Below are 12,318 nucleotides of genomic sequence, written 5' to 3'. Positions count from 1 at the left end.
TTTGAACCAGTGAATCTGAACGCGTCTCATAAGTGAAAATCAGAAGGGAAGACCCGCTGAGGTCTCCGAAACAGCCGATGCAAGGGCCCGTGGGGGCAGGAATGAGCCGCTGTGGCTGGACCCCTGAGGGAGTGGAAGGTCTGTGAAGCCGAAAAGCCTTGGCGTGGGCGTCCCAGATGGCTCTTCCCAAATGCCGCCGGGCCGCTGGGGGTGGAGGGTCTAAGGGAAAGCCGGGCCCGGCGCACTCGATACCCTAGGCAGGCTTTCCCCTCGGCACTTCTCGCACCAGACCTTTTCCCTTCAGCGGAGGCAGGCTATGACACAGAATCAACCTGCGGTTGTTAACCGCATAACGATTCGACGTCGGTAGCGAGGGAAGAGCATGGCTCAATAACCGGCACTCACTAGGGGAGAACGGAGCCTACAGAGGCTGGCGGAAGAGGCGGCTGGACGTGCTAGTCCAAGGCGCGCCCGCACGAGTGCTGCGCATGCGTATGCGCGGGCTCGCGTCGGATACGGCGCCAGTCCCGAGAGGGGGCGGGGCCGGGCGTCCGCACCGGAAGGGGGTTGGCTGGGCGGGGCCGGGAAGCGGCAGTGGCGGCTACGCGCGCGCGGGCGCGCGCGGGAACGAACGGGAAACACCGCGAGGGCTGGGGTGGGCCAGGCTGTGGGGACGACGGGCTGCGACGATGGCCGCAGCGGCGGGCGGCGGCGGGCCTGGGGCAGCGGTAGGCGCCACGGGCTCGGGGGCCGCGGCGGTAGCCGCAGGCCTAGCCGTTTATCGGCGGAAGGATGGGGGTCCGGCCACCAAGTTTTGGGAGAGCCCGGAGACGGTGTCCCAGCTGGATTCGGTGCGGGTCTGGCTGGGCAAGCACTACAAGAAGGTGGGTTCGCGCGCCCATGGGGGCCGGGAGACCACGCGACTGGGGCCGGAGGCGGCATCTGGCCTCGCGGGCCTCGGGCCTCCCCTCCCCCCCGCACGCCACGAGGGACAACAAAGGCAGGCGCAGGGCCCGCCACGCCCCCGCCGTCCGCTCTGGGCGCCCGCGCGCCGGTGGCCTGACGGGTCAGGCGCTTGTTCTTGTGAGCCCACGCACCCCTGGCGAAAGCCCCTGCTCAGTCTCGTGTGCCAGAGCAGGTCGAGCTCAGCCACTAGGCGAGTGTGACTCTCTTTTGTCAGCTGCCTTAGGTGTATGAACAATGATCCCTAAAGACCGAGCAAGCGTGGTAAAAGCAGCTTCAAGTTTTGTTTAGAGAGTATTCAAAGTCTCGAGGGGGTTTGCTACCTGTTGTTGATTTGCTAAACGACTGGGATGATTGTATTCGTTAATTACTAACAGGTAATGTGAATTCTAGGATGGATGAGAGCTATTAACGACGGTTTCTACCTCATTGTGCTTCTGGTTCTGTGTGGCGTGAGAGTTAATGTTCACTTGTACGTAAAGTGTTCTTCAGGGAGGCCTTCCGAGAACCCAGTTTTTATTAGAGCACTTTTCTTATGTCACCTTTATTTTCTTCGTAGTGTTTACCACATTTTGAAATTAGTCATTTACTTATTTATCCTACCTTTGGAATGGAAGTTCCGCCGAGTCAGTAGTTTTCAAAGTTTTGACTTAATCCCTTGTTTATAACATTTTTTTTTTCTCCAACTTCCCCTTTGTGTAAATATTCCGGAGAACTCCCTTAAAGGGTGTAATGAAGCAGGTAGTCAAAAAGGCTCCCCAGCCTCTGAAGTTTTCCTATCACCCTCTTTAATTCTGTACTTTCTCCTATTGAGGATCATAGCACTGAAGAAAGGGCTTTGTTCACTACAGTGTATCCGGGAACGTGGCTGATACTTAGTGCCTTACCCTTAGTAGCTGCTTAGTAAATATTTGTTTAATGAATGAAAAGATAAACTAGGAACCTATTTATTTGGCCTTTACAGCTCAGTGAAGCCTGTCAGTGTTTGGCAGTTATTAGGCATGGGCAGGGATCTTGGGTTCCTTTGGCATTACACGTGGTACATTCGGAAATGACCATTTCTGGCCGGGCGCGGTTTGGGAGGCCGAGGCGGGTGGATCACCTGAAGTGAGGAGTTCGAGACCAGCCTGACCAACATGGTGAAGCCCCGTCTTTCCAAAAAATACAAAATTAGTCGGGTGTGGCAGCACACGCCTGTAATCCCAGCTACTCGGGAGGCTGGGGCAGGAGAATAGCTTGAACCTAGGAGGCAGAGGCTGCAGTGAGCCGAGACCGCACCATTACACTCCAGCCTGGGTAATAGAGTAAGACTCTGTCTCAAAAAACAAAAACAAACAAGCAAAAAACAAACCCCAGAAATGACCATTTCTTTCTTTCTTTTTTATTTTGGAAGTTCAGCTGGGAAAAATTACATTTCTTGTCTGAAGTTTGAGGAAGTGAGAGACAGTAATTATATTTTTAGGTGCTTGGACCCCCCCCCCAAATTACATTTAGACTCTAGATGTTTAGTAATATTGCCCTTTCTTACACAGTGATAAATTGGTCACTTTTTATTTTATTTTATTTTATTTTTGAGACGGAGTCTCGGTCTGTCGCCCAGGCTGGAGTGCAGTGGTGCGATCTCCGCTAACTGCAAGCTCCACCGCCTCCCGGGTTCACGCCATTCTCCTGCCTCAGCCTCCCTAGAAGCTGGGATTACAGGCACCCACCACCACGCCTGGCTAATTTTTTTGTATTTTTAGTAGAGACGAAGTTTCACCGTGTTCGCCAGGATGGTCTCGATCTCCTGACCTCGTGATCCGCCCGCCTCGGCCTCCCAAAGTGCTGGGATTACAGGCGTGAGCCACCGCGCTTTTTAAACGTAGGTAATAGAGCTTCCAGGAGTGGCTAGTGGGATTGAATATGTTATGAAAATATTGGTTAATTCTTTCTTATTACATTCCTTTTAGCCAATGCTTTGGGTCTTAAATTCAGTGAAGCTTTAACAAAGAAAAATAATCTAGAGATGTTCCTTTGAATATCAAGGAAGAGAGTAGAAAAAGGCAAATTTCAGTAATTTCTACCTCTCCACACTGTTCAGTGTGCATCAGTTTGGGACCAACTACAAGAAGCTTTAGGTGTGGATAATCATCTTCAGATATTTGTTTGGGTGGGTAGGGAAGTGGCTACAAAGCAGTTTGAAGAATTGCCCAGTAGTATTGAGACCACTAGGCTAATGTTGATTCACTATCCCTGAGACTTTATAGACAAAGTTGTCTTTGACTTCTCAGGACTTTGTAAAGCCAGAGTGTATTTCTGTGGTCTACTGAGATTGAGAATCATATATGCCCTAGGCCTGACAGCCAGAATCTTTTCAGTCTCTGGGTGTTAGTGTCGAAGTGGTGAAAATATTATCAGAAGGTTCTTTGCTTCTTTTCTACACAATGCATTTCTATTTGTGTACACATTGGTTTTAACTAACCGTTTCTAGTGCATGTAATACTGCATTTTCAGAGCAGACAACAGTTTCAGTCTCAGTAAACATGATTTTGCTAGTGTTGTTTTTTATTTTTATTTTTATTTTTTATTTTTATTTTATTTATTTATTTTTTGAGATGGAGTCTCGCTCTGTCGCCCAGGCTGGAGTGCAGTGGCGCAATCTGGGCTCACTGCAAGCTCTGCCTCCCGGGTTCACGCCATTTTCCTGCCTCAGCCTCCCGAGTAGCTGGGACTACAGGCGCCCGCCACCTCACCTGGCTAGTTTTTTGTATTTTTATTTTTATTTTTTTTGAGACAGTCTCGCTCTGCCACCCAGGCTGGAGTGCAGTGGCCGGATGTCAGATCACTGCAAGCTCCGCCTCCTGGGTTCATGCCATTCTCCTGCCTCAGCCTCCTGAGTAGCTGGAACTACAGGCGCCTGCCACCTTGCCCGGCTAGTTTTTTGTATTTTTTTTTTTTTTTTTTTTTTGAGGCGGAGTCTCGCTCTGTCGCCCAGGCTGGAGTGCAGTGGCCGGATCTCGGCTCACTGCAAGCTCCGCCTCCCGGATTTACGCCATTCTCCTGCCTCAGCCTCCTGAGTAGCTGGGACTACAGGCGCCCGCCACCTCGCCCAGCTAGTTTTTTGTATTTTTTAGTAGAGACGGGGTTTCACTGTGTTAGCCAGGATGGTCTCGATCTCCTGACCTCGTGATCCGCCCGTCTCGGCCTCCCAAAGTGCTGGGATTACAGGCTTGAGCCACCGCGCCCGGCCTGTTTTTTGTATTTTTTAGTAGAGATGGGGTTTCACCGGGTTAGCCAGGATGGTCTCGATCTCCTGACCTCATGATTCGCCCGTCTCGGCCTCCCAAAGTGCTGGGATTACAGGCTTGAGCCACCGCGCCCGGCCTATTTATTTTTATTTTACTTTATTTTTTTGAGACAGGGTCTTTCTCTGTTGCCCAGGCTGCAGTACAGTGGTGTGATCATAGCTCACTGCAACCTCAAACTCTTGCATTCAGCTCATGCGTTCAGTGAACAACTGAGCATTTACCATGTGCCAGGTACTTAAAGTATAACTCACTTAAAATCCTCACAGCAGTCCTAAATGATAGATATTATTTACCTTCTTTTTCAAATGAAAGATACCTGAGACTTCATTTAGGAACTTTTCTTTTTTTTTGAGACAGGGTCTCGCTTTGTTGCCCAGGCTGGAGTGCAGTGGTGCGATCATAGCACACTGCAGCCTCAACCTCCTGGGCTTAGGTGATTTCCCACCTCAGCCTCGTCAGTAGCTGGGACTGTAGGCATGAATCACCACACCTGATTAATTTTTTGTATTATCAGTAGAGGCAGGGTTTTGCAATGTTTCCAGGCTGGTCTCAAACTCCTGGGCTCTCTGCCTGCCTCAGCCTCCCAAAGTACAGGGCTTACAGGTGTGAGCCACCACACTTGGCCCATACTGACTCTTATTTGAAATATTTTGAGACTAATATATTTTTCTTTTCTTAAATAAAATATGATAGACTTTTTTTGATCAAAAGATTAATTGGGCCAGCTGCAGTGGCTCAGGTCTGTAATCCCAGCACTTGGGAATTCCAGGTGGGACATTCATTTGAGCCCAGGAGTTGGAGACCAGCTTGGGTAACATGATGAGACATTCTCAAAAAAAAAAAAAAAAAAAAAAAGAGACAAAAAAACCCCACCAATTGTGGTGGCATGCATGTGTAGTCCCAGCTACTTGGCTGAGGAAGGGTCCTTGGAGGATCATTTGAGCCTAGGAGGTTGAGAATGCCGTGAACTGTGTTGGCGCCATTGCTCTCCAGCCTGGGCAACAGAGCAAGACCTTGTCTCAAAAAAAAAAAACAAAAAAACCCAAAAAACCCAACAGATTGTTTATGACATCAAAATTAAAATTTATTGGCCGGGCGCGGTGGCTCAAGCCTGTAATCCCAGCACTTTGGGAGGCCGAGACGGGCGGATCACGAGGTCAGGAGATCGAAACCATCCTGGCTAACACGGTGAAACCCCGTCTCTATTAAGAAATACAAAAAACTAGCCGGGCGAGGTGGCGGGCGCCTGTAGTCCCAGCTACTCGGGAGGCTGAGGCCGGAGAATGGCGTGAACCCGGGAGGCGGAGCTTGCAGTGAGCTGAGATCCGGCCACTGTACTCCAGCCTGGGCGACAGAGCGAGACTCCGTCTCAAAAAAAAAAAAAAAAAAAAAAAAGAAATATTTAAAAATTTATTGATTAGGAGTCAGTGGTTTTTTTTTTTTTTTTTTTTTTCTTTTTTTTCTTTTTTGAGATAGAGTCTCGCTCTTTTGCCCAGGCTGGAGTGCAGTGGTGCGATCTCGGCCTCCCATGTTCAAGTGATTCTCCTACCCCAGTCTCCTGAGTAGCTGGGATTACAGGCACCCACCACCACGCTCTGCTAATTTTTTTCATTTTTAGTAGAGCTGGGGTTTCACCATGTTGGTCAGGCTGGGCTTGAACTCCTGACCTCAGGTGATTCGCCAGCCTCTGCCTCCCAAAGTACTGGGATTACAGGCGTGAGCCACTGTGCCTTGCCTACATGCATTTTCATGTTTGGTAATTCGGTGGGATGATTTGGGAAAAAAAAATCTAATCAGAATTAAATATTTTATAGTTTATTAAAAATTGGACTCAGAATGGGCACTGTGACTCAACGCCTGTAATCCCAGCACTTTGGGAGACCGAGGCTGGTGGATCACCTGAGTTCAGGAGTTCGAGACCAGCCTGGCCAACGTGGTGAAACTTCTCTACTAAAAATATAAAAATTGGCTGGGTGTGGTGGCGCACAACTGTAGTCCCAGCTACTCAGGAGACTGTCGCACGAGAATCACTCAAACCTGGGAGGCAGAGGTTGTAGTGAGCTGAGATCAGGCCACTGCACTCCAGTCTAGGTGACAGACCAAGACTCTGTGTCAAAAAAAATAAATATATAAATAGAGACAGGGTCTTACTGTGTTGCCCAGTCTGGTCTCAAATTTCTGGACTCAAGTAGTCCTCTAACATTGGCCTGCCAAAGTGCAGGGATTACAGGCGTGAGCCACTGCACCTGGCCTATATTCACTGTAGTTATTAAAGGTATAGGCCGGGCATGGTGGCTTATGCCTGTAATCCCAGCATTTTGGGAGGCCAAGGTGGGCGGATCACCTGAGGTCGGGAGTTTGAGACCAGCCTGGCCAACATGGTGCAACCCCGTCTCTACCAAAAATACAAAAATTAGCCAGGCATGGTGGCGCATGCCTGTAATCCCAGCTGCCCAGGAGACTGAGGCAGGAGAATCGCTGGAACCCGGTGGGCAGAAGCTGAAGTGAGCCGAGATTATGCCACTGTACTCCAGCCTAGGCGACAGACCAAGACTCTGTCTCAAAAAAAATAAATATTTACCTGAGGCCAGGTGCGGTGGCTCACGCCTGTAATCCCAGCACTTTGGGAGACCAAGGTGGGCAGATCATCTGAGGTTGGGAGTTCGAGACCAGCCTGGCCAGCATGGAGAAACCCCATCTCTACTAAAAATACAAAAATTAGCCAGACATGTTGGCACATGCCTGTAATCCCAGGTACTTGGGAGGCTGAGGCAGGAGAATTGCTTGAACCTGGAAGGCAGAGGTTGTGGTGAGCCGTGCCATTGCACTTCAGCCTGGGCAACAAGATCGAAACTGGGTTTCAAAAAAAAAAAAATGTATATACACACACATACACACACACACACACATACATACACGTACATGTTTACATATATATGTATATTTACCTGAAAAGTTGATTTGGTTCCATCTGAACAGCCTTTTTCACGGACATTGTCTTTTTCAGCTATAGAGTTTGGTATTGTTAGTTATCTGAAAAATAAAGATTGTAGTTACTGTTTTTGAGACAGAGTCTCACTTTGTCACCCAGGCTGGAGTACAGTGGCACACTCTTGGTTTGCTGCAACCTCTGCCTCCTGGGTTCAAGCGATTTTCCAGCCTCAGCCTACTGAGTAGCTGGAATTACAGGTGTGTGACACTCTGCCTGGTTAGTTTTTGTATTTTTTTAAGTAGAAATGGAGTTTGGCTGTGTTGGCCAGGCTCATCTCAAACTCCTGACCTCAAGTGATCCATCCTCCTCGGCCTTTGAAAGTTCTGGGATTATGGGTGTGATCCACTGTGCACGATCAGTCATTATTTTTATTTTATTTTATTTTATTTTTATTTTTATTTTTTTGAGACGGAGTCTCGCTCTGTCGCCGGGCTGGAGTGCAGTGGCCTGACCTCAGCTCACTGCAAGCTCCGCCTCCCGGGTTCCCGCCATTCTCCTGCCTCAGCCTCCCGAGTAGCTGGGACCGCAGGTGCCCGCCACCTCGCCCGGCTAGTTTTTTTTTTTTGTATTTTTAGTAGAGACGGGGTTTCACCGTATTAGCCAGGATGGTCTCAATCTCCTGACCTCGTGATCCGCCCGTCTCGGCCTCCCAAAGTGCTGGGATTACAGGCTTGAGCCACCGCGCCCGGCCACGATCAGTCATTATTTTTTTACGTTGCTTTACCTTATACAAAAAAAGTGCAGTGCATTATATGACTCCTTTAGGAAACCTGTGGTTATTAAAGATTATGAAGTTATCTTGTGGATATGTACAATGTATTTTGTCTTTTTTTTTTTTTTTTTTTTTGAGACGGAGTCTCGCTCTGCCGCCCAGGCTGGAGTGCAGTGGCCGGATCTCAGCTCACTGCAAGCTCCGCCTCCCGGGTTCACGCCATTTTCCTGCCTCAGCCTCCCGAGTAGCTGGGACTACAGGCGCCTGCCACCGCGCCCGGCTAGTTTTTTGTATTTTTTAGTAGAGACGGGGTTTCACCGTGTTAGGCAGGATGGTCTCGATCTCCTGACCTCGTGATCAGCCCGTCTCGGCCTCCCAAAGTGCTGGGATTACAGGCTTGAGCCACCGCGCCCGGCCTGTCAGTTTTGTAAGATATACTTGAAGCATTTTTTTTTCCTTTTTTGAGACGGAGTCTTGCTCTGTCACCCAGGCTTGAGTGCAGTGGCGCGCTTTCGGCTCACTGCAACCTCTGCCTCCTGAGTTCAAGCCATTCTCCTGCCTCAGCCTCCCAAGCAGCTGGGATTATAGGCATGCAGCACCATGCCCGGATAATTTTTGTATTTTTAGTAGAGACGGGGTTTCACTATGTTGATGAGGCTGGTCTTGAATTCCTGAGCTCAAGTGATCTGTCCACCTTGGCCTCCTAAAGTGCTGGGATTATAGGCGTGAGTAACTGCATCTGGCCACAGTTTTAATTTTTAATTTTTTTGGGTACATAGCAGGTCTGTCTTGAAGTTTATTCTTTTATTTATTTATTTATTTTTTTGAGACTGAGTCTCGCTCTGTCGCCCAGGCTGGAGGGCAGTGGCGCGATCGCGATCTCAGTTCACTACAACCTCTGCCTCCCGGGTTCAAGCGATTCTCCTCCCTCAGCCTCCCAAATAGCTGGGACTACAGGTGCCCGCCACCACACCCGGCTAATTTTTTATATTTTTAGTAGAGATGGGGTTTCACTGTGTTAGCCAGGTTGGTCTCGATCTCCTGACCTCATGAGATCCACCCACCTCTGCCTCCCAAAGTGCTGGGATTATAGGCGTGAGCCACCGTGTCCAGCTTTGAAGTTTATTCTTTTTTTTTTTCTTTTTTTTTTTTTTTTGAGACGGAGTCTCGCTCTGTCGCCCAGGCTGGAGTGCAGTGGCGCGATCTCGGCTCACTGCAAGCTCCGCCTCCCGGGTTCACGCCATTCTCCTGCCTCAGCCTCCTGAGTAGCTGGGACTACAGGCGCCCACAACCGCGCCCGGCTAATTTTTTGTATTTTTTAGTAGAGACGGGGTTTCACCGTGGTCTCGATCTCCTGACCTTGTGATCCGCCCGCCTCGGCCTCCCAAAGTGCTGGGATTACAGGCGTGAGCCACCGCGCCCGGCCTCGAAGTTTATTCTTTTCTTTTCTCTTTTTTTAAAGGTGGAGTCTCACTCTGTCGCCCAGGCTGGAGTGCAGTGGCGCGATCTCTCTGCAAGCTCGGTTCACTGCAAGCTCCGCCTCCTGGGTTCACGCCATTCTCCTGCCTCAGCCTCCCGAGTAGCTGGGACTACAGGCACGTGCCACCACGCCTGGCTAGTTTTTTGTATTTTTAGTAGAGATGGAGTTTCACCATGTTAGCCAGGATGATCTCGATCTCCTGACCTTGTGATCTGCCCACCTCGGCCTCCCAAATGCTGGGATTACAAGCGTGAGCCACCGCGCCCAGCCCGAAGTTTATTCTTAAGTAAAAATTAGGCTGGGCGCGGTGGCTCACACCTGTAATCATAGTGAGAGGCCAGGGCTGGCAGATTGCTTGTGTCCAGGAGTTTGAGACCACCCTGGGCAACCTGGTGAAACCCTGTCACTACCAAAAAAAGCCCCCAAAATTAGCCAGGCATGGTGGTACATGTGTGTAGTCCCAGCGACCCGGGAGGCTAAGATGAGAGGATCCCCTGAGCCCTAGGAGGTTGAGGTTGCAGTGAGCCATGATCATGCCACTGCATGCCATCCTGGGTGACTAGGAGTGAGACTCTTAAAAAAAAAGATACATTTGAGTACATATGGACACAAAGAAGGAAACAAAAGACACCAAGACACCAGGGCTGGCTTTAGAGAGAGGGTGGCAGGAGAGAGAGGATCAAAAAACTATGGTTACTATGCCTATTACCTGGGTGACAAAATAACCTTAACACCAAATCCCCAAAACATGCAATTACCTACATAACCTGCACATTATCCTTGAACCTCAAATAACAGGTAAAAAAAAATACTGTGTTGAGTATCACTAATTATTTAGCAAATTGAATCTTATTATTGTTTTTTTTTTTGAGACGAGTCTTGCTTTGTTGCCCAGGCTGGAGTGCAGTGGCGTGATCTCAGCTCACTGCAACCTCTGTCTCCTGGGTTCAAGTGATTCTCCTGCCTCAGCCTCCTTAACAGCTGGGGTTACAGGTGTGTGCCACTACACTCAGCTGTTTTTTGTATTTTTAGTAGAGATGGGGTTTCACCATGTTGGCCAGTCTGGTCTCAAACTCCTGACCTCAGGTGATCCTCCTGCCTCAGCCTCCCAAAGTGTCGGGATTACAGGTGTGAGCCACCATGCCCGGCCCAAATGGAATATTATTTATGTATTTTTTTGAGTTGGAATCTCACTCTGCCACCCAGGCTGGAGTGCAGTGGCGTGATCTTGGCTCACTGCAACCTCTGCCTCCCGGGTTCAAGTGATTCTCCTGCCTCAGCCTCCCGAGTAGCTGGGATTACAGGTGCCCACCACCACACCCGACTAATTTTTTGTATTTTTAGTAGAGACGGAGTTTCACTGCATTAGCCAGGATGGTGTCGATCTCCTGACCTTGTGATCCGCCCGCCTTGTTCTCACAAAGTGCTGGGATTACAGGCGTGAGCCACCATGCCCGGCCCTTGAATGTTATCTATTAAATTTTTACTATGTTGAGTAAATTGGAGAAAAAGTGATTGACAATTTTCACTTGAAAGTATATGGGCCAGGTGCAGTACTTTATGCCTCTAGCGTTTGGCCTCCCAGCGCTTTTTGAGAGGCCAAAGTGAGAGAATCACTTGAACCCAGGAGTTCTAGACTAGCCTGGAGAAGTTGGTGAAAACTGTTCTCTACAGAAAATTAAAAAATTAGCCAGATGTGTTGGCACGCCTCTGTAGTCCTAGTTCTCTGGGAGGTCGAGGAGGAGGATCACTTGAGCCCAGGAGATTGAGGCTGCAGTGGCTGTCATCACACCACTGTGGTCCATCCTAGGTCTCCATCTCAAAAAAAAAAAAAAAAAAGAAAAAATGTTTTTAAAATTAATTATTTGAGACGGAGTCTCGCTCTGTCACCCAGGCTGGAGTGCAGTGATGTGATCTCGATTCACTGCAACCTCCATCTCCCAGGTTCAAGCGATTCTCCTGCCTCAGCCTCCCGAGTAGCTGGGGACAGGTGTGTTGTCACCACACCCAGCTAATTTTTGTATATATATTTTTTTTTAGTGGAGCTGGGGTTTCGTCATTTCAGGCTGAGTGATAGAAGAAGACCCCATCTCAGAAAAATAAATAAATAAATAAATGATTGCCCTTTTATATGCTGTAAGTTTCAATGGTAGCAGAAATTGTGTGCCCTTTGTCCTATGCATAGTAATTGTAGACGTTGCAGCTGATATAATTTTGACCATACACCAGTCATCTAAAAAATATTTATTGTAATGGAGACATACCACATTAACCTTGAAATGTCGGGTGGTAGTTTGAAGTTTGCTCCAGCAAAAAAAAAAAAAAAAAAAAATTCTCTCTTGTCCAACTGAAAGGCGAGTGTAGATGTTTTTCTTGCTCGGAATTGGAGATTTAAAAATACTTTTTGAGGCCAGGCGTGGTGGCTCATACCTGTAATCCTAGCGCTTTGGGTGGCCAAGGCGGGCGGATCATGAGGTCAGAAGTTCAAGACCAGCCTGGCTATCATAGTGAAACCCCGTGTCTACTAAAAATACAAAAAAAATCAGCCGGACATGGTGGTGTGCCCCTGTAGTCCTAGCTGCTAGGGAGGCTGAGGTAGGAGAATCGCTTGAACCCTGGAAGCAGAGGTTGCAGTGAGCTGAGATGGTGCCGCTGCACTCCAGCCTGGGTGAAAGAGCAAGACTATCTCAATAAAAAAGAAAAAAGTGGCCGGGCGCGGTGGCTCAAGCCTGTAATCCCAGCACTTTGGGAGGCCGAGGCGGGTGGATCACGAGGTCAGGAGATCGAGACTATCCTGGCTAACATGGTGAAACCCCGTCTCTACTAAAAATACAAAAAACTAGCCGGGCGTGGTGGCGGGCGCCTGTAGTCACAGCTACTTGGG

The 12,318-nt window shown here is 48.9% G+C and overlaps 1 protein-coding gene across 2 annotated transcripts in view; it reads left to right on the top strand.

Annotated features, from left to right (window-relative positions):
- Window positions 1–593: 593 nt before the first annotated feature.
- Window positions 594–12,318, top strand: part of SMARCC1 (SWI/SNF related BAF chromatin remodeling complex subunit C1) — a 194,554-nt gene continuing 182,829 nt past the window's right edge. For both annotated transcript variants that reach the window (XM_045386359.3, XM_045386358.3), the window contains exon 1: window positions 594–884. In XM_045386359.3, the coding sequence (XP_045242294.1) occupies window positions 690–884 (195 nt within the window). In that variant the 5' untranslated portion in view covers window positions 594–689. The remainder of the gene's footprint in view (window positions 885–12,318) is intronic.

The sequence above is a fragment of the Macaca fascicularis genome, chromosome 2, assembly GCF_037993035.2.
Source record: "Macaca fascicularis isolate 582-1 chromosome 2, T2T-MFA8v1.1".
NCBI lineage: Eukaryota > Metazoa > Chordata > Mammalia > Primates > Cercopithecidae > Macaca > Macaca fascicularis.
This window is presented reverse-complemented; position numbering and strand designations above follow the sequence as displayed.